Source organism: Puma concolor, chromosome A1, assembly GCF_028749965.1.
Source record: "Puma concolor isolate L17-30 chromosome A1, mPumCon1.1.hap2, whole genome shotgun sequence".
NCBI lineage: Eukaryota > Metazoa > Chordata > Mammalia > Carnivora > Felidae > Puma > Puma concolor.
The window spans coordinates 168,228,039-168,251,033 of NC_141667.1; the positions used below are offsets into that span (position 1 = coordinate 168,228,039).

Here is a 22,995-nt window from a genome sequence, read left to right on the forward strand (position 1 = left end):
GCAATAACACACACATTTCTCGGCTTTAACGTGCCCATTTCTTAATCTTTTTTAAAAACCTGAACTACAACAGTCTGACTCAAGCTGCTGGCATCACGCACAAATACGTCATTCAACAAAAATCACTTGATGCCCATTATGCTGTGGCATTAGTGCCCTCTCTGCAGAGGAGATGCCAAAGGCATTCAGGTGACACTTTCATTAAAACACTGCTGGTCCAATGCTCGCCAGCAGTACCAACACTCACCAGCCTCCCTGCGTGTTACAAACACCAAGGGAGCTTAAAACAAACAAGCGAGAAAAGATGCTGAGGCCTCACTACAGCTCAATTACTTCAGCACCTTTGAGACTGGATCCCAGGCACTGATACTAACAGCCTCCCGGGTGATACCAGGAGTAGCCAGCTGGGAAGGACTGTTCTGTGAGAAGGACACGGAGGTCACCAATTTGTCAGCCTTGTGTTGAAGATTGTTGTTAGAGATAAAAGGTGAGTAATATAGCATTCCTTTTTTTTTTCCCCTAATGTTTATTTATTTTGCAGAGACAGAGAGAGACACACACACACACACACAGAGAGAGAGAGAGAGAGAGAGAGAGAGAGAGAGAGAGAAAGAGAGATACAGATAGAGCATGAGCAGCGGAGAGGCAGAAACAGAAAGATAGCAGAATCTGAAGCAGGCTCCAGGCTCTGAGCTGTCAGCACAGAGCCGGACACAGGACTCGCACTCACAAACCGCAAGAGCATGACCTGAGCCGGAGTTGGACGCTTAACCAAGCCACCTAGGAACCCCAAGTAATACAGCATTCCTGCCAACTGCAGAGCTCATCAAGCATGTATGCGCTTATCATACTGTAGGAAATGAGAACGTGGAAAAGATGCTGCTGCCAGAGCAAATCAAGAAAGTGGCCAATTTTGTCAGTGAGAATCCAAGAGAAGGTGAAGCTCTATCAGGCGAAGGAAGATGTGAGTTGAATCTTACCAGAACGCACATGAGTCTGTAAGGCCAAAACATGGCACAAAGGAGTTCTGGGCAGAGACAATAATACGTGCAAGGACCGGAAGCATGGAGCAAACTTAAATACCTGATGTGGTTGAAAGGGGCTAGAAATGAGGGCAGGGGGTCCTTGGACTTCATGAGAGGAGCACTCCTGAAGTGGAATCTTTGCAACAACCCGATGACCACAACTGAGTCCCAGTCAATGCCAATGCCACCCAATTAATCCTGTGAGCCTCTGAACACCACCCCAGGGACTCCTACCACCCTTCCCACTTTACTTATCTCCACGGCAATATTCATTACCTTTTAACACATAAGATAAACTACTGGTAATTCTGTTTATAGTCTGTCTCCCACAGCTGTAATATAAACTCCACAGGGGCAAGTACTTTTGAGCCATAATAATGCTCAATGGTCATTAACAGCCAATAAATATATTTGTTGAATGAACAAACGCACATTTAAATAATTATAATCACATAATTTTTCTCCACCTTAAACTTTACTTTGGGCCAGAACATTACCAATTCTACACAATTTCTCACCACGAGAACTTCAGAAAACACAAACATCTGTCTGCAAAAAGGTAAATTTGTTCAATTATTTTTTATGGCTAATACCTGACTTCATATTATGCTATAGACTTAAGATTCACCATCACTTTACTGGAATTTAGAAACAGTACCAAGTCAGACCGAGCAGAGCACTAAGCAACGTCCTTACCAGAAAGTATCAGGGCGATGCCTCCACACGCATTAGGAGAAGACATGGATGTCCCATTCATTAGCTGAGTTCCTCTCAATGTCCAGTTAGGGACAGAAGCAATGGCTCCTCCTGGTGCACTGATACTCACTCCTAGGGCCCCATCGGCACTGAATGAAAAGCCATTAAAGTTTGCTTATGATGGTTGAGGACTCGATAAACATGGGCATTCACAAAAATGCCAGTGGTCAAATAAATCTAGAGTACAATACCACGGATAATTTGTAGTATCAGAATCAATCGGAAAAAAATAACCAGCACAGCTATTTCTCCATTATATAGCAATTATTTTCCCTATAAATGAACAAAATCTGTGTGTGTGTCCGTGTGTATCTGGGGTCATGTGTAAAAGATATCAGGTATATTTACAGAGGGAAAATAAATGTCACTGCTCAGATTCCTTAATGAATGTATTTTATTGTATGCAGTAAGTGGAAGCTTTGCCTTTGTCTAAAATTTAATACATCATTGTCCAAAAGAAATATGTGGGACACATGGGGCATTTAAAACTTTCCAAAAGCCCCACTTAAAAAAAGCTAATGTGGGGCACCTGGGAGGCTCAGTTGGTTGAGCGTCTGACTTCAGCTCAGGTCACGATCTCATGGTTCAGAAGTTCGAACCCTGTGTCGGGCTCTGTGCTGACAGCTCAGAGCCTGCTTTGGATTCTGTGTCTCCCTCTCTCTTTGCTCTTCCCCCACTCACATCCGTCTCTCAAAAATAAACAAACATTAAAAAAAATTTTTTTTAAAAGCTAACAAGAAAACTGGTAAAATTCCTTTTAATAATGTATTTTATTTAAACCAATGTATCCAAAATATAATTTCAGTATGTAATTGGTAGAAAAAAATGACTTAATTTATATTCTTTTTTGAACTAAGTCTTGAATATCGACACACACCCTTCCAGCACAACTCAATTCAGACTAACCTCGTGGGACTCGTGGCTGTCACCCTGGACAGCTCAAGTCAACACGGCCACCTTGTTTAGGGCTTTGACTGCACAAGATCTAATGAGATAAAGTCCATAGAGCTCATCGCACAGTCGGCAAACACAAGCTTTGCCCTGTGCCCCAAGCAAAGGAATAACATGACACACTCCTGTGGCCTCCCTGGAAGAGGGGCCATAAATTCCCCATAAATTGTTGGCCTCTCCCTCCTACCACCCTTCCTCCCACTGACTGAACTATTTTTATTCCTGGCTAGGAATACTAGTGCAATTTGGTTTCAAATTTATACAGAGCTGAAAGCAATGCAAATAAGATCCTCCTCCTGAAATAGGCCAGTGCTCCCCGCCCCCCCCCCCCCCTTTAGTGAATACCTTAAAACAAATACCGCCAGGTAAATAAATATCTGTTGACCTGGAAAGATTTTCATATGGTATTACTGAGTAACAAAGGTTATGGAGGTGCCTGAATCATGTGATCTCGCATTTATGTACAGGAGGAGAGTAACTAAAAGAACGTCCTTGAAAATGTCCCCATGTGATCTGCACCATCTATATTGTCTATCGATACTCACAACGAGCATGTGGCATTTCACAACTGGAAAAAAGAACTAGGAAAAGTCATGAATTCTAACTACTTCCTGCTTCTCTGTAGTCATTTCCCACTACTCTGTTAAAGTGGCTAATCATAAAACATTTAGTAAGTATTCCAAAAAGGGTTCCATGATATGTAAATACAGTTTTCATTAAAAAAAATAAAATTTTGGGGCTCCTGGCTGACTTACTGGGTATAGAGCGTGCAACTCAATCTCAGGGCTGTGAGTTCAAGCCTCATGTTGGGTATGGAGTCTACTTTAAAAACAAACATTCTTTTTTTTTTTTTAATTAAAAACAATTTTTCAACATTTGTTAGTTTTTGAGAGATGAAGAGAGACAGAGCATGAGTGGGGGAGGGGCAAGAGAGAGGAGAAGCAGAATCCAAAGCAGGCTCCAGGCTCTGTGCTGTTAGCACAGAGCCTGATGCAGGGCTTGAACCCATGGACCGCAAGATCATGACCCAAGCCAAAGTCGGGCACTTAACTGACTGAGCCACCTAGGCGCCCATATAAATATTCTTTATATAAACCTTACATATTCCTTACCAAAAAAAAAACTTTACATAAACATTATGTAAGTATCCTTAAATAGTGATGATGTTCTTCTAAAATACAATAGGCAATACAAATTCAAAACATGCTTATGTAGACTTTGTTTGGTAATGTGTCTTTTAATAAATATGCCATATTTGGGGCACTGGGGTGGCTCAGTCAGTTAAGTGTCTAAATCTTGATCTCAGCTCAGGTCATAATCTCACAGTTCATGGGATAGAGCTCTGCGGCAGGGCTCTGTGCTGACAGCATGGAGTCTGCTTGGGATTCTTGGTACCCGCCCCTCCCCCCCCCCCCCACAAACTTGCACACGTGCTCTAAAAATAAACTTAAAAAAATTTGTTAAGAAAAACTAAATGTGCCATACTTGCAAATACCAGGAAGTCAAGTAAATTCTGTATGTCTAACAACCTTTCCTGACAAAGAAGATTTTTCAAATAGTACACAGAATGTGCTTCATTCAGTGATGATGAGTCAATGTTTTAGACTTCATATCCTAATAATTAAATCTAATAGTTAAACCATGTATTTGAAGTACGATTCCATGTTTACAGCACAGTAAAAACATGAAACAAATTATTTCAATTCCTAGAATAACTGGGTTTGTGAACCAGTATCTCCCTAATCCAAGTTTCCCCCATAATTGACTAACTCATTTTCTTAAAATAATTCTTTAATTATTCTATAGTTCTATGGGCAAGACTAACAAAGTCTGTTTAAACATTTTCTAATACTTTGTGTGTTATACTGACTATAAAACATTTCAAAATCACCTTTAGAAGAGAGTTAGTAAATTTAACACTTTTGTTAACTGAATGTAAAACACATAAACCTTTGCCAACTGTATCCCCAGTTGCTCTTGTGCAGTGATGCAGCGTTTAGGCCAGTTAGGTGGGCTGATGTGGGCAGTCTACAGTGATGGCACAGGCAAAGCTTGCTGATCCCCATGGAGATCTACAGCCCGACTGCTTTCAATGACCGTTACAGTCAACCATTGAAATAAGCTTATTTTTTAAGAAGAAATTATTGAGAAAAGACTATGAAGATTCCCGAACTCAGAGGATTTGAATCTAGCATTACGGCATTTGACCAGGTTCCAACCAATTTTTCGAATCTTACACTCAGAACAGGTATGTCATACAGCTAACAATGAAATAATTTGTTCCTTGAATGATGTTTCCCTGAAATGAGACTGTTTATCAAAATGATAATCTTGAAAAAGTAAAAACCCAGAGAACTGGTAAAGTTATCAAAACTCTGTTCCTCCCCACCATGTAGTTCAACAAAATATATGTAACAGACCGTGTACCACTCTCAACCCACCTGGGGCCTCTAGAAGACCACGTGTACTGATTGGCCGGTAATTTCTCTCTCAGGGAATACTCAGCAACCATCATGTCGGGAGAAACATAAGCACCAACACCTACGGGATGAATTTCATCGTTAATAAAAGGACACAAAATTAGATCTTCATTCCAAATCCACTGTTCACTCGCTTATGTGTCACGTATGTGTTCACTCGCTTCATTCCAAATCACTGTTACTCACTTGGGTAAATCCCTTAGTCACCCTGTACCTAGTGTTTGCTCATAAATGGAAAGAAAGAAAATCTGATAAGCAAGGAAAGTTTACTATGTACCAGGTGTTAAACGAGGTGCTTTGGTTTTGACTATAAATATATCTACCAGGGTTATTATGTGAATCAAATATAATAATGTACCTAAAACTGTGTGTATGTATAAGATAGAAAGATAAATGTGTTATAAACTATAACTTTAGGAAAGTAAGGGAATTAGTTGGTCTTCATTTTTAAATGACCACTGCATCCAATATCCTTACCCATAAAGTTCGCAGTACCCCCTCCCCCGAAACGGCTGTAAAAACAAGCAAACAGCAGAGACATTAACATGCTTCGGTGTTTCAGATAAATGTGTAAAGGCAGACTAGTCACAAAGACTCTAAATTCATAGACCTATAGGGATCAAACTCAGTTTCCTCATTCTAGAAATCTGGAAACAGGGCCTCAAGAGGGCTGAAAAAAATTTACTAAGCTCACAGGGACTGGTGGAGAAAGACTTACAATCCAGGTCCACCAGCTCCTAATTCTTCTTTATAGCAAACACAGACACAGAGTAGAAGACTGGATAAAATAGGTGAGTTAACAGGATTTAGGTTAACAATGCAGACACACAAAACTGTAATCACTTTGTAAAATTTAGTTTACAAATTTCTAGTGAATCTGGGGATAGATAAGAACATGACAAAATACTGAGTATTGTGGGAGAATAGTGTATTTTGATCTGTAGGTACCTTTCAGACCTATTTGGTTTCATTTTATTTAAAATATCTCGAGAACTAAAATACAAAGGACAGATCACTGGTAGGTACTGTTGTCTCAACACAGGATTTAACAGAATTACTGAACCAAGAAGTTTTAAATCATACAAAATAAGCTATACCTTGCTTGAGATTTTAAAAAAAAAAATTTTTAAAGGACTAGTTTCTAAACTTTGATACCCAGATGTTACTATGTATCGATAACATCTACAGTAACTGTATGCCTTTAGTAACAACTATAATATGTATCTATTCAAGCAGTTATTGATGTATACACCAGAAAAATTATTTGGGACCAAACAGTTTCTACTGTCATGAATCCAATTACAAATGCTAAGAGGTATAAGCCTTATAGTGCTCTCAATGTGAAAGTAAAGAAAATAATTCCAGATATCACTTACTACCTATTTGTTCTCTCGTTTCATCCTCCTCATTCATGCCTCACATTAAAAACAAAACAGAACAAAACAGGGGGAGGGTGTTATGTTCTGTGGGTGTTTTCACACAGGTTGGCAGCTACAGCTAATTTTACCACTTTAATATTATGAGCACAACTCATTTTGATTTCCCTTAATTCTTCTTGTTGACAGGCATTTTTTCCCCTCCAAGGACAGCGAAACAAACAACTGAGTGCATCACATCCGACAGACCAAGTAGCGGGAAGGAAGTCACATTCATGGAATAAATGTGTTTCAACTGCTCTTATTAATAAAGCTCCCTTTCTCAACATCTGACTATTCCTGTATGTCCCACAAGAAATGAAAAGGAGGAAACTACACTAAAATTAGCCGCCACACACCGTAAATAAAAAGTGAAGCAAGCATCTGTGTTTATGTTGTTCACTCAGTCTGGAAAACCCTTCCCTTGCTCATTTCTGCTCACTGAAATCCTCGCTGCCACACTTCAGAAAGCCTCACCTAAATTCTCAAATCAGAAGCAACTGCACTTCTGTGAGCCCCGGCTGTGCCTGTACTTTCCATAAGCCACTCACTGTAGTCGCCTTCGAACCAGCGGGTCTGGCTACACCTGTGCTTCCTGAGGGCACACGCGGGAGGTTCCCGGTGTCTTGCATGCAGTAGAGATGCGATTAACATCACATTCACTGAGGGGTTTGCTGGCTTGTTCTTAAGCCCAGCTCTGAAACGGGAAACTAACCTATTACACTCGATGTAGTTCCACCGGGACAACCGACGGTAGAAAGGCACGGACCGTTATTTCCAGCACTGGAAACGTAAATTATGTTATGCTTCCACACTGCTTCACTGATGACTTCACAAATTCTCCTGAGAGAGAGAGAGAGAGAGAGAGAATTCCTTTGGACATAGAAAACTGTCCCACTTTTCAAAAAAATGTCTTAGTATACTGTGAAGATGTTTTCAAATATGGAGTACATAGAAACCAAACTAGAATATGGGTTCCAAGTAGTAGAACTCAAACAGTGGCTACAAGAAGGCGTGCATGAAAATCACTCGGGGGACGTTCTCAAACTATACGTGCTTAGCCTTATTCCCACTGTTTATAACACCCCACACTGTTCGAATGCAGGGCAAGTAACCCGTGGCACACCCAGCCCCAGAACGCCGGAACATGACATGGCCAGTCCAAGCGGCACACCCCAGCTGGGTCTCAGCTAAGGAAGGAGTCGTGAGACCGCGGTAAACGGGGAAGAGTGCTAGACACGACGGTGAATAGATGGAGGGACAATAAACCCAAAGGACCAAAAGCAAACACTGAAATACAGGCAGGGATTGGATCAGACGGTGGGGCAACAGGCAGCTGGACTCCCACCTCCCCTTAAAATGATCTGGTCAGAAGTGACTCCTCAGGGGATTCCTATGCAGATCTATGAGCAGTGGCAAAGATGAAAGGGAACCGGGCAAGAGGAAGAACTTAAGATTTAAAATAAAGAATCTGGCGAGAACTTGACAGCAAACAAGAAGCAAACTGGTATTAAATAAAAGAAACGAAGTTAGACAGTTGGGGAAATGCAGGAAACGGAAAAAAGGCGTAGGGCCAAGACGCAATAATCACCGGGTACGAGGGGAAGAGTATCAGGGAAAGGTGGCTTTAATAGGATGAAGGTCAAACAAAGGAAGAGAGAAAGAAACACACTTAGGTGAAAACGGTACTGAAGCAAGAGAAGGCGGCAAGATTACATTCAGGAAAGAAATGAGCACGACAGGGTGACGGTTACGGCGGTGGGGCGGGGAGGGACGTGTCGCAAGAAATCTAATGCTGGTTATCTGAGAAAATTACGTTGCTTGAGGACAGTAAACCAGGCTCAGTAAAATTTTCCTTTTGGTAGGGCTTTATGAAAGAGCTTCAGACACTGGGTGACATGCAGATATGGATGGGCTGGTGATGGGAATGGGGGAGAGGTGATGATAGGTAAGTAAACACTTTAAATAATTTCAAAGTTATTACCCTGGGGGGAAAAAAAGGTGAGGTAACAGACCAAGGCTGAGCCACTGGATTTGGCAGCAGGAAGACACCAATGCACAGAAAGGCAGGAAGACCCGGGACACGTGTCAAAATGTGCTGAGGAGCCTCAGAAGTGGTGAATACACACCATTAACCAAGTTTTGCTGGAGGAGTGAGGGAAAGCAGTGTGAAATGAAGAGATCCGTCTGTTTCAAAGGCAGCAGATTCTAGAGCATGCCTGTGGAGTGGTATTAATCCAGGAAAGGAGAGGGATGTTACGGGAGTTTTTAAGGAGAGGGGAAATGGGAACCACACAGCAAGTGCTTGAGGGACTTCTGACCCCGGGCACTTCATTTACTACAAGAAGGGAAGGCAGAGGCGCTGGGGTCAGGGTAGGCTGCAGGAAGGACAGGAGTCCCCTCTCAGGGCTTTTATCGTCTCTGGGAAAGGAAGAGGTGAGAACATCAGCCGAGGGAAGAAAGGAAGGGTCGCTGAAGGTCTCTGAATAGAATAGACGGTGTCAACAGCCATGCAGGCCACGTAAGAGTACATGCAGATGATCAAAGGTGACGCTGAGCGACCGAGATGCACGGTCTATGTTCCGTCAGGTAAGCACACTGTTTGGGAACGCGGAAGTGCAGCAGTGGACAGGTGGGCCGGCGGGTCTCGGCGGCTGGGAGGGAATGACCACGGGGGCCGGGAGCCCACGAGACCCGCCCTTATTACCGAGCCAGGGGACTGCCCGGTTTCATCTGTGGCGTGCCACCCAGGCACAGAAACATCTAATGCTCTTCGTCGGCTCGAGCCTGTGGCTCATGAGCGCCTGAGAACACTCACCCAGAATTTGGCCAGTGAGTAGCTTCTCCATAGCTGTAGTTGACAAGATCACACTTATGATTGATGACTTCTATCATCTATTAAAAAGATGAAGAGTCTAGTTGAGGCAGCAATTTACAGAAAGACTGACCAGTAAAATAGAGGCATGGACTCCCAGTTTCTTAACCAATCATATTCTACTTCCACTTCCGTTCTACTTTGAAGCTGAAAAACTTAAAGGGTAGGTGGAGACACAGTATAGTAAGTAGTCAATAAAAACACAACTAGCAGGTGCAGAATGGAATGGTTCTGACTGAATTCTAAAATCACTGAAGTTCAAGTAAAATCTAATCCATACGTTAAAATGAAACGCAGACTATGAGTTCAATTCTTCCTAGACCAATGGAGCAAGCTGGTGAAAAGGTCTGTTTGGGGTTTTTAAAGTATCTCAAAATAGTGTGTCAGGGGGCTTAATGGAAATGAAAAGTAAAACATAAATAATATTTTCGTATTTTCCAAAAAATTTTATCGAGTAATTTTTAATAAAAATAATTTAAAACTGAAATAAGCATTTTTGCTTCTTAAAACCAAGTCCTATATACCAAATACAGTCTAAGGTATTCCTAGTGAATTGAAGAACACTTCATAAGACTAAAAATATCCAAGACTATCCATCGTTAATCTTCTAAATCAACACCTCACAAACACTCACAGCTCTTATGAGGCCCGTGCCTGTTTCCATTGTGCTTAGTCTTGTATCGCCAATCTTGATTGAAAGAATTTGAGCACCGGGAGCTACACCACTCCGTTCAGGTTCTTCAGGAAAATGCCCAGCAGCTATACTAGCTACGTGTGTCCCATGAGCTCCTACAGGCAGCAAGAGGGGAAGATGACAAAATATTTTCATGGGTTCCAAGTTTTAAGCATTCAATTTAAGTATTAAGCATAAAATAAAATAATCTAATAAAAATACTCTCACTTTAACATCTAATTGTATACTATCATCTTAAGTCTCTTCTCAATAATTTATAAAAAAGTGAAACCTTGAATTACTCTGCTACCCTGGATTCTATCCTGTCCATTGAGAACAAGATCCAAGTCTCAAAGGTGAGAAAGTATCTGCAATACATACAGCTGACAAAGAGCTTAAATCCATATTATCTTTCAGATCCGAGAGAAAAATGGGTAAAACACTTGAAAAGCATTTCACAAAAGATGATAACCAAATGTCAAATAAATATACGAAAAGATGTTCAACTTCATGAGTCATCTGGAAAGTGCAGTTCAAAGCCACAATGAGAGGGCACGTGGGTGGCTCAGTCAGTTGAGGGTCCAACTTCGGCTCAGGTCATGATCTCGTGGTTCGTGAGGTAGAGCCCCACATCAGGCTTGCTGCTGTTAGCAAAGAGCCCACTTTGGATCCTCTGCTCCTCTCCCTTCTCTTTCAACTCTTCCCCCACTCACACCCTTTTTCTCAAAAATTAAAAAAAATAAATAAACCTTTAAAAAAAAAAAAAAGCCACAATGAGATATACCTCGGCATACCTTTCAGAATGGCTAAAACTTTATGGCTGACAACAGCCACACACTACTGGCAGGATATAGACCAGCATTACAGAAAGCTGAACACAGGAATACCCTACAATCCAGGAATTCTACTTCCAGCTATACACCCAACACAAATGCGTGCACATGTACACTAAAAGATACATGCAAAAACATTCACAGTGGCATTGCTTGCAAAACTCAAAATCTGAAATAACCCCAAGATCCATCAATGGTAAATGGATACAGTATATTAATGAATTGAATATCACACAGCAATAAATATTAAACTACTTTTTTTAAAGTTTATTTATTAATTTTGAGAGAGACAGTGCAAGCAGGGGGGTGGGGAAGAGAAAGGGGGACAATCTCAAGCAGTTCTGCACTGCCAGTGCAGAGTTCGATGTGGCTCAAACCCATGGAACTGTCAGATCATGACCTGAACCAAAATCAAGAGTCAGATGCTCAACCGACTGAGCTTCCAGGTGCCCCATTATCAACTACTTCTAAACACTATGAGATGAAGCACACAAAAATAAGGTTGCTCTAAAGAAACCACATACGAAAGGATATATACTGAATAATCTCATTTATATAAATGGAAACACATTATGTTAGACTGAACTATGTGAAAGTGCCACTATTTAATCATTTCTGACCTATAAAAACAGCAATAATGGATGGTTCAATCTAATGCGGTGATAAAAAAAAAAAATCAGGACCATGGTTAACTCTAAGAGGATGCGTGTTTAGGAACAGACATGATGGGCTTCGACAATGTTTTATTTCTTGATGTGTTTACGCAGAAGTGTCCCCTTTGTGGACCCAATATTACCCATTCTTCCTTTCTCATTTTTCCCAATTAAAAATAGGGAAGCTTGGGGCATCTGGGTGGCTCAGTCGGTTAAGCATCCTACATTTGATTTTGGCTCATGATCTCACAGTTGTGAGACTCAATCCTGCATTGGGCTCTGTGCTGGGATGGAGCCTGCTTGAGATTTTCTCTCTCTCCCTCTCTCTCTCCCTCCATTCCCCTCCCCCACTCTCACATGCACTCTCTCTCAAAAAAAAAAAAGGGGAAGCTAGATTTTAATGTAATCCCCCCCCGCCCCTGCTCCCCCCCAAAACACCTGACATCACCACTTACAAGTCAGAGCATCTAAATGTCACAGGAGGCTGACGACACCACATGTGCACAAGAATGTGGAGCTGTTGAGCCCTCGCACCCCGCTGGTGGAGTATAAAAGGGCACAGCTACTGTTTCTTAAAAGGTTAAACATATTTACCATACCCAACTGGTTTGTCTAGATACCAGTCCAAATTAAACAAAAACATATTTGCACAGAGACCTACACACCAGTGTTGGAAAAATGTGAGTGTCCACCAGCAGGTGAGTGGGTAAGTCAGTCCTGGTGTATCCACACAATGAGCCACTACTCAGTGATAAGGAATTAGCTATTTATAACCATAATATGGGTGGATTTCATACCGGAACTATTCTACTTCTATAAAATTCCAGAAAACACAAAGTATCTGCACTGACAGAAAGCAGTCCAGTGGCTATATGGGGCGGGTGCATCAGGGTGGATTACGAAGGAAGACAAGTAGACTGGGAGGGGTGATAGATATGTCCATTACCTTGACAGTGGCGATGGCTTCCTAGGTGTACATGTCTATCAAAACTTATCAAATTGTGTATGTATGTGCAGTTTATTGTACTTCAACTATAATTTGATAATACTGTGAGAGGGGGGTAAGAAAGGGTTAAAGCTATCCTGGCTCCCTTCCTAGAAGTAACCACTATGTAGAAGCTGGTGTAGATTCTTCCCATCTGTATTTTTATCATACAAACACATACACCCATGAACACTGTGTGGTATTATTTGGCATGTTTTACAATTTCACACAAATGTTTTATCAATATATTTTTATTTAAAATTTATGTATTTGAGATTTATGAATACTGGTATATGTAGATTTATTCATTTTGCTATATAATAGTCCCCAACAATACACAGTTTTAAACAAACTTTTTTGTCCATGGGTATATGGATAGTTTCCCACTTCTTTGAAATTACACAGAGTGCCACATGAGGATCTTTTTACCTGACTCTGTACTTGGTGAACTGCTCAAGAGTCAGCAACACAGAAGTAAAATTCCTTCCAAAAGAATTTTCATAAGATGAATTATGTTGGGTGTTTTTTTTTTTGTGGCTGGACTACACCTGTATTCTTGGAATAGATCCTACATGGTTACAACTTTAAAGAAAACAACACCTTGCCAGGGAATCAAATCCCATTTATTATCATACACCTAGTTCTTTAGGTGGAATCTCTAAGTTAAATTCTCTATAAGGCTTCTTCTTGGCTACAGAAATTTATCACCTTACCACGTTACAAGTTTATCTCTAGTTACCAAATCGGAAACAAAATACCTCCACTGGTCACAATGGACAGCAGGTTTCCATCGTCATATATGTTAACAGAGTAATTTAACATCTCAGCTGTGCCAAAAGAACCATATTCTTGGGCTTCTTTGTAGTTTCTCAACACGGTAGATTTACTCAAGTCCCCATCTTCATTCGAATCAATGCAGGCTCTGTAAATTGAGAATAGTGAAACTCATCTATTTTCTCGGCTTTCCAAAAATAATGTGGTATGGTCTATTAGGTACCTTCTTACTGCCCTGTTTTATGACAACAAACACAGTAACTGCCAGGTTTAGAGTCCTCTGTCTCAGAGTCATCAGTAACGATTAAGTAAGAAGCTTAAAGGAACCAGCCCTTAAATGAAGCCATGGATAAAAGGCTTTAGGAACACTGTCCATCACAAAAGTCCAGGGAGAAAACCATTTAACTACTTAAGAAACTTCACCAAAGCTTGGCCTAGAGTTTCAGACTAATTCAGGATGATCACGACTTACAGCCTAGGCCTTACTCCCTTCTTTTAGAATTGGCTTAATGAATCCAATGGCGTCTGCAGGTTTCTTGACACTAGATGAACGACAAACTGCCTCATCCCCTCCCCACAGTTGTAACAGCCTCAGGCAAACATTTACTTTTTACAAACAGCATTTTCTACAGTTTTATGGTTGTCCTGTCTGCTCTTTCCCCATTTTATTACCTCTGTAGTTTTTACAATATGTATTCCAAATACTACAAAATAGTCTGATTAAAACTAAATAAATCTAAAATAAAAGTCATAAGTGGAATGCACATCATTTAAGGTCAATACTATGTTTTTAGCTATTAGGCCTTTGTGTGCATTTTCTAGATAAGAAGAATTGTGTTTTAACAAGCTAGAGTCAATCACAATTGCTACAATGAATTAATGGAAGCCCACTAGTACAGACAGGACATTTATTATAAATATTAAGGCATATATTTCATTAACAAACTTTGACAATTTAGACAGAAGGATCTCTGAAACTGTTTGTTTTTATGTATACCCAATCAGTGTGCAGCTAAAATGATTTATGGCATTTCAAAAAAAGACATACAGTAGAGCAAGACAGAGGAGACTGAACACTAATGGAAATGAGCAAGCAGGAAACAAGTAGCATGTCAAATGGAATCTGGACTGAGGTCAACAGGTAAAACGTATGCCACCAAATCCTATTTGCCAAAACAGTAACACCTGGGGTTCTTAAAAGTTACAGATGTAACTGGCCAGTTCTCCATCCTGGCAATCATCTCGGAAGTCCTGCCCCATTTTCATCCGGCCCATGAAACATTCTACATCCCTGGAAGTCTCTCCATCTCCTCTGGACCTTTTCCTGGACCTTTAACCCCTGCCCCTTCCCTGTCTGCTAACTTGAGCTGATCCTTCAATAAAATCTTTCTTGATGCTTCCTGGACGGGCTCAGATGTTCTCACACTGGCTTTCACAGAGTCTAGAGTCCACGGAATAGCTTCTTTAGAGTCTACCTGGCACGAAGAAAAGTACTCAAATATTTGCCCAATGATGAAAGAATGAATGAATCAACATCTTTGACAACATTCTCATAGCAAATACAGTGACACATTCCAAAAATCAGTTTCTTGTAACCACCGTCAACATGCAGTGACTCAACACTTCAAGCACCATATCAAAATATCAACATAAAACTGAGTGACTCCCCTAAGTAATTCCACAGAGGCCAAGTATGCATATTGGTGCAGGGTAGAACTTTCTGAAGGTGGTTGGCTCAGTTCAAGGAACAGGTGTTAGCATACCAGAAAGGGAACATGGAGATGAGGTTCACGGATAGGATTAGAGTACTTGTGGAAGGTGGGGGGCAGGAAAGGGGGCATGGGTTATAAATTCCTGGACATTTTTAATACATTTCTTCATCCTATCCTCTATGAAAAAAGTCCACAGCTTTCATCCAACTCAAAGGAAACCTGAGAAAACAAGGTCAAAAACCACTGAAAAGAAACCAACTAACAGTTCTTTCTTTCAAGTAATCTTCTGTAAACAGTTTTCTCAACAGAAAGTGACTGAGTTTGACCCTGTACATCCTGACGAATACTTAAGAGTATGGTTCTATTGGGTTCCCTGCTACGGGTAGTGATATGGGTTCAACAGTGGAAGTGTGGCAGGAGGAGGGCAGATTTGACAGTCTGTAGAAACAAAAACCAAGGCACTTAAGGTCATTTTACCTCCCCTCAGAAGTGGCTGACATTTTTGAAATGACAGTGCCAAGATTCACCTTAGGTAATTTGGGGTCTCTAAGATTCTCCTCAAAAAATTCTGTGTCTAACCCTGAGATGGGGCAGGGAATCAAAGCCCTACACGGTATACAGTACGATGCAATCAGAAAAATTATTTCCAGTAGCACCTGAAACCACAATTCTGCTGCATTTTTCATTAATTATAACATTTTCTAAAGTGTTACTCCAGTGACTTCAGATTTTATTTCCTCTAAGTTTCATTTCCAACGCAAAAATTCTAAAAGCTGTCTTAGAATAATGTCGACAAACCGTTGCATGGATCCCTTCCTTTATCAACTGCCTTAAGGACCTTGGAAACATATTTTCCTCAGGACAAAGTTGGCAGTGTTTTCAGTACATGCAGGAAACATTGGAACTGAACCACCTATTGTCCCACTACCCCATCCCTGCTAATATTAGAATATTTCCTTAAGTCCCTGTCCAATATTTCCCACATACGCTCAGTTCTGTATCTAGTATTCTCTTGCAGTTACTTTCCAAACTGCCTAGCTCTGGTCAGGAACATTTCTATGTCTACCAATGATTAACCTGCTATTATCTGGTTAAGTTACTGTCTGGTTAATGAAACAAGCTTCTTTAAAACACACAAGGGACAGGTTTAGCACCTAAAATACCAAGAAGTTCAAAGAGCTTATCCAAAACTACCCGAAAGCCAATTCGGCTCTCCAACAGTTTTGCTTAGGGATATTAATGTCATTTAAACCAATTCTCTGGACAGTTCTGAGAATTTAATGTTCTTCAGAGTAGATAAAAACAGCTTTAAGTGAAGATCTATATAATACATGACGTTTACCTCCAGGCTTCACCATCATGCCACACCAAGCAGTCATACACAGGGCCAGGATCACTGTATTTTTTCTCAAAAGAATTTAGCAATTCCACTTGACTTTGAAGTTCCTCCTTGATTAGTTTATTTGCCTAATCAATAAGAACATACATTAATATTAGTACATTTTGTGCTCTTGAAACACACAACATATTAACATGTAACCAAAGACACCGTGTGACCAACAGGAAAGCCGTTTTACTCTGGAAAAATGTAAGAAATTTTTTTTATATCTATGCAACTTGTAGTTCAATTTAATGATGCAGATATTAATTAATATATTGAATACTTTAAAAATAATACTTCTTTTAGTCAATCTCTCATTTATTTATTCCATCCGCTTTGGGAAAGACACAGTGTTCCATGTTGATGGTATCATTTGACCAAGACCTATGTTAGTCACGTATCTATAATCTGCACAACTAATTTCCAAAATTAACTCTAAAATTGCTATAAAATAGGTTATCTATTGACCTTTAGATTTTTTTTTTTAATCAGGATTGTTTCCATTGAAATGTTTAAGAATCCAAATAAATAAGAGAAACCACAAATTACCTTCTGTCTTTTAGAACATGCTAAACACATACTATATTCCTGACCTTGTACAGATAAGCTATTTAACCATTCTGATCCATCACCATGAGAACTGTCACACACCAACTATTTTTGTTTAAACTACGTACTACATTAGACTGCTCTACATTCACCTGAACAGTCCTACTGAATTAAAATGTAATTTCCATATGTTCCAAAAATCTGGTTACGCTTCATTTTTAGTTATTCAACATATTCAACATTTACTCCTCCTTAAAGGAAAAAAAACAATTATACAGACATTGTTGGTAAACAAAATCAAATGGATAATTAAATCCAGATCCCTCCTTTTATAAAGTTGACTTGATATGCGTACTGCCTGAAGTACAACACTTAATGTGACTAGTAAGAGGCTGAAGGACAAACAGTGACCTAACAGAAAATAATGCAGCTAAAGAGGGTGAATTACCCAATTAAAGGGGATGCTGTACACAGATTAAGTAAATGCAAGTTAAATGTGTACGTAGATCTATTGAGGCCAGTAGTCCTCGCCCCTAACTGCACATTAATTAAAGCTCCAGGGAGCTTTAAAAAATGCCAGCCTTTCTCCAAGGCTTTGATTTAATTCCTCTCTAGGGCACAAAGCTCTTCATGTGATTCTAATCTGCAGCCAGGGCTGACAACCACCAATACCATTCCACTTTTGATTAAGAAAAGGTACATGTATGCATTAAAAGAAAGATTCAGAAGGATAAACATCAGGTTGTTGGTACCACCCCTGGGGAGTGGCACTTTGGAAGCTCTTGCTTATTACTTTACACACCCGTGTTATCCAAAAGTTTCTGCAACTAGCACGTGTTGTTTTCCTTATAAACCAAGACATTATCTTCATTTTATTAACTGATTAAAAGAAATGTAACAGCTATTTAACGATGTGAAATAATGGGAGCTCTCATATCCTTCTTGCGGGAATATGAACTGGAACTACCCCTTTACGACCCACCAAAGACATGCATGCGGCTACTACCCCTCTCTGACCCACCAAAGACATGCACGCGAGAATGTTCAAAACAGCATCTTCCACAAGAGCCAAGAACTGAAAACAAAGTATTGATCTGCAGAATGCACGCATGAATTGTGGTGCATCCATCATAAGCAAGAGAAGTGAACAAACTCCTTCCACACTCACACATGGATGAATGTCGCAAACATAACACTGACTGAAAGTAGTGACGTGTAAAAGGACACACTGTATGATTCCGTTCTGCAAATTTAAAACAGGCAATGGTGGTTGCTTTTGGAGGAGGAAGGGAGCAATGATTAGGAAGAGGTATGGAAGGGAGTGTTCAATTTGTGGTAATTCATGAGAAGTTGTGAAAAATAAATGTGTAAATTGATTTCAGAATAAAAGAAAAATTACTAAAATTAAACAATTTAAAACTTGTGGAAAAAAGTCTGCCGATTCTCTGAGAACTGAAATATGGTTCTGTGGTAACATGTAAATAAAAGCCACTGGCACCAACTTGAGAAGGGCAATTGTTGGCAACATCAAATTCTTCTTGTTTTCTACAGGCTTCTGCAAGGGCCACCCTGTGAACAGGATCCCAGATTTTTTCCTTCCGTTCTTTCTGCAAGACAGAAAAGTTACCTTACAACGAGGTTGACAAATATCCAGGTAAACCTAGCCAGTCATTTATATATGGACCTAATTGTTATCAGTTGTGATGGTACACAATTTTCACACAGAGGCTAAAAAAATCATTTAGCATCAAGTTGATAAAGCAATGGGTCAATTACTAAAACTATTCACTACACGTGGGTTTTAAGAGAACACATTTACCACGGCACAACCAAATGTATTTTGAGAACATCGTATGTCCCAATTTCAGCCCATCCAAGGATTAATAACAGCATGTCAGGTAAAAAAACTGAATTCCCAGGCATTTACAATAAAAGCAAATACTACACGCTGGCCCTTAGGGAACTGAGGACTGCTTTAAGCCGTGCAGGCGGAGCACAAGAGTAAGACTGGCCGCAAGAGGGACATGCAGGCTTCCTAGACTTCCTCCCTTCCTGGCCTGTTTTTTTCCTGTCTTGGATTTGACAGGGTTCTTTGTTACTGAAATTGGTCTCACCTTCATCTCTGCTGTCTTTAACCCATAGTGCCACCCAGTGGAGGTCTGCTAGTTAAAAAAAAAATCCTTTCCAGTAAAACAATCAACTCCACTGAGCTAAGGAGGGGGTTGATATTAACTTACTCTATATTTGCATGTTAATTTGCATCTTATTGATACAACTGATTAAATTTAAGATAGTGCATAATACCGTTATGTGTATTTCAGCCTGAAATTTTAAAATCAATTAGTATCCAGTAAGTTATTTGCATTTTTTCTAACTTTATTTTTTGCAGAACGATGAGAATCAAATAAGTAAAGGTTATATATGCAACATGCTGAGTAGTTCTTATGGTTCACAGACCCCCTGGAGAAGCAAATAACAAGGCTATGAGGAGATGAAACGTTCCATAGGTCTTATCCATCAGGCTCATTTTCAAGGATCACATCTTCTTTTGCAGTTGCAACTCTGAACCTGTATCAGCTACCAGTATTATAGCAATCTAATGAAGTGGTACTGGCAAATATGGGAGCCATGTGTTGCTACTTAGATTTAAATTTTAAAATATTACATAAAATTAAATTTTCCTACTAGTCACATTTCAAGTTCTCAACAGCCACTTGTGGCCAGTGGCTGCCATGATGGACAGATACTGAACACTTCCATCATCAGAGAAAGATTTACTCAGCAGCTCCGTTTTAAAGCAGACTCCTCCTCCTTCAATTTGCAATTCTTATTTCTCTAATGACAGACTTGTGTTTTCCACGCTTTAGCTGCTTTGGTCTGAGCAACCCTTTTCTTAGTACTGAATGATGACTAACTGGGATCAAGAAGCCTAGTTAAACGGTTAAGAAAAATGGGACAAATTATCATAGAAGCTACAGGACCAGGAATAAATAAGTCGGCCAGGGCTTTAAATCAACTTTAAACAGTCTTTAGCCTTTTGGAGATTAAAAAAAAAAAAAAAAAAAAAGTCCTTCAAAACTCCAATGAAAGCTATATTCGAACTCCCAGAAAAACACAAATATACAAAAACTTGAATTTCAATGTATTCACAACATTCTCTAAACTTAGCCATGTATCCAAGATTAAGAATGGTGACTTTAAATGGGTAACATTCCACTGACCAGAACCTTTAAGCAGTCATTGTCTGAAAGGCTCCCGGTCTCCACAATAATTAAGAGTTAACAGGATCTTATGAAAAATGTTTTTCTTCAGTAGGAAAAAAATTTGAGGAAGAAGTCATTGATTCTAGACTGGACATTACCTGTATCCTTTCCTTGAGCGCCTTTGGATAGAAGTCATAGCCATTTTTAATGCCAATATGATATTTGCCTGAGGGATTTATCCAGCTCACAGGAATCTATAGAAAAAGAGCAAATTGTTGACTCACTAAATGCTTCCCAATTCCAATGATTTACTACTGGAGAGAAAGGTTATTTCACTTCTATCCTAATGGCTCAACTTGGATAAGCAAGGTTGTGTATTAGAGCAATATTTCTCATATTCTAAGATGCCACTTAATATCTCTCTGGAGTTTTTCTCATTCATAAGTAATATGTTTCACTCAGGATATCTTTCTTTTTCTTTCTAGAGAGAAAGCAGGGGCAAGGAAGAGGGGCAGAGGAAGAGAGAGAGAATCCTAAGTAGGCTCCATGCTCAGCCCAGAGCTCCACACAGGGCTCAATCCCACCACTGTGAGATCATGACCTGACCTGAAATCAAGAGTTGGGCACCTAACCCACTGAGCCACCCAGGCGCCCCAAGATACCTCTGAATTACAATGTTTCATGGTCTATAAAGTGCTTTCAACATAAGCTACCTCATTAAACTGCTACAATCTTTAGTTCTCAAGCATCAAGGAAACCTCACCTCTCCCTCCCTTCTCAGACCTACTTACTGCCCAACTAGGGGCAAAGAGAAGCAGTTAACAGACCCTCTCCATGCTTAGATTTCCTGTTAAGAACTGCATTCTCTACAATCAACAGGGATAATGCCTAGATACTTAAAACGAGCTCTTTAAGAAAAAAGTTATATAAGATTACATTAATTATATATAACATCTTATAATAGTCTTTCTAAATATCTCAAAGTATTTAAAAATAACACTTAAAGCCTCTAATTAACAGAATGATGTAAACAGCATGCCCAGTGTACAAATGGAAAAAGCAAAGAAACAAAAAGAAATCACACTGCTTGCCCAAACCACAGGAAGGCTGAAAAGAAAGCTAGAATCTAGCTCTATCATGGAGACCAAAACATCCAATGTAAAGATAAACCTGGCTGTGAATCCAAACTCTACCACTAACCAGAGTGGACCCACAGGTTCCTACTTCCTGGTGTGTAAAAGGAAAAAAATAAATAATCTCCACCTTATGATTTGCACAAATACACTGAACATCAACCAACTTCAAATGTCAATCAAGAACATGTGGAATGTTCACTCTCTTTGTAATCACAGGACCCCCTACACATTATTCAAATGTGTATAAAACACGAGGTTGAACTATCAACCACCCAGAGTTGGCTGACTCATGAGTTCTCACTCGGGTAGTTATCTGTAACTGGCTCACCCCTGGTCCCTCATCAAGTTAGTCCCCAGGAAAGAAACTTTTGGATGAAATTTTCTCAGGACTGAATAGAGGAAAAAACCCACCATTCACAGCACTTCAAAGATCGACTTTTTAAAAGCCCACATATGTCAGTAAACATTTCTGAATCGAATGGATGTCTGGAGTATATGATGGCATATAAACTGGTGCTTTTCATTCACAATTTACCAATCTCTTTTAGAGAACAGGAATTCTTAACTCTTAATGTTCCTGCAGCAGCCCTTGACATCACAACAATACAGTGTTGCAACAACAAAAAAAGTAATCCCTGGCTGGCAAATTCAAACACTATTTCATCACAGGTGTCCCACTACACAGGTCTTGTAACCCTAGGCTAGTGGCAACTTCTCGCACAAGGAGATTATAAAAGGCCGTGAAATGCCGAAGGATTAAACGGAGTGACTGACTGAAATAACAGCAAGATCAACAGGTGCGAACACGTATTTAACCACAATTACTTACAATATATGTAACGCAATAAAAATAATAGACATAATTTATATTTAATCATAAATGAGACCAAAATCTGCAGTGTCCACACAACCAGATACTTTTCAAATCACTACTATGTATTTTCCTCACAGTAAAGGCAGACTGGTTATTTATTAAAAATTCAACTACAAAAAATCATAAATGTTATAATCACAGTTCTGCTATCTAGAGTTAACCAAATTTGAGTAAAGCTAACTTTATCCTATGAAGTAATTATGGAGTATGTCATTTTGCCTATTTGAGTATTTTATACACATGAACTTATTTTCGGTCTCTTTTAAGAATCCAAGCTTTATATTTTGACCACTTAAGTGGTTTCTTTAAAATGGTTTTATTACATGGTAACTACTGTAGAACTAGAGACCTGCTCGCATGGAGTCAGGTGGCCAGCAGGGGGTGCTCTCATGCACTACCACTCATGGAGGGGGACCTCGCGGGTGCACAGACTTTCCCATCCAGGCAGGAGGCAGTTTACTGCAAGGGGCGCTTCGTGTCCACCAGGCCTCCTGCCTTCGCCTCTTTCCTCTATATGAAATAGCAGTCCTCTCCTTTGTTCTGGGGACTTGTCTACGATTTTGCCAAAGGCTGCTCATTCCGGATTGCAGTTCTCTGCTATTCTGGAATAAACCCACTTTTGCTGGTAAATAACTGGCAGTTTTATTTTTAAGGTTAACACTGCAATGGAATAAGATCATTTTCATAAGAGAAACAGAATCTCTTTGATTACTAATTACA

At 39.9% G+C, this 22,995-nt stretch overlaps 1 protein-coding gene across 8 annotated transcripts in view; it reads right to left on the reverse strand.

Moving 5' to 3' along the window:
- Window positions 1-22,995, reverse strand: part of TPP2 (tripeptidyl peptidase 2) — a 67,607-nt gene that overhangs the window by 31,098 nt on the left and 13,514 nt on the right. For 7 of the 8 annotated variants that reach the window (XM_086708497.1, XM_086708493.1, XM_086708491.1 and 4 more), the window contains exons 3-11: window positions 20,424-20,519; window positions 18,565-18,669; window positions 16,475-16,599; window positions 13,405-13,568; window positions 10,137-10,291; window positions 9,446-9,522; window positions 7,343-7,470; window positions 5,174-5,273; window positions 1,722-1,870 (exon numbers count right to left, since the gene is read on the reverse strand). In XM_086708497.1, the coding sequence (XP_086564623.1) occupies window positions 1,722-1,870; window positions 5,174-5,273; window positions 7,343-7,470; window positions 9,446-9,522; window positions 10,137-10,291; window positions 13,405-13,568; window positions 16,475-16,599; window positions 18,565-18,669; window positions 20,424-20,519 (1,099 nt within the window). Of the gene's footprint in view, window positions 1-1,721; window positions 1,871-5,173; window positions 5,274-7,342; window positions 7,471-9,445; window positions 9,523-10,136; window positions 10,292-13,404; window positions 13,569-16,474; window positions 16,600-17,214; window positions 17,289-18,564; window positions 18,670-20,423; window positions 20,520-22,995 lie in introns of those variants that run through there. The other variant, XM_086708503.1, reaches the window with a different exon arrangement.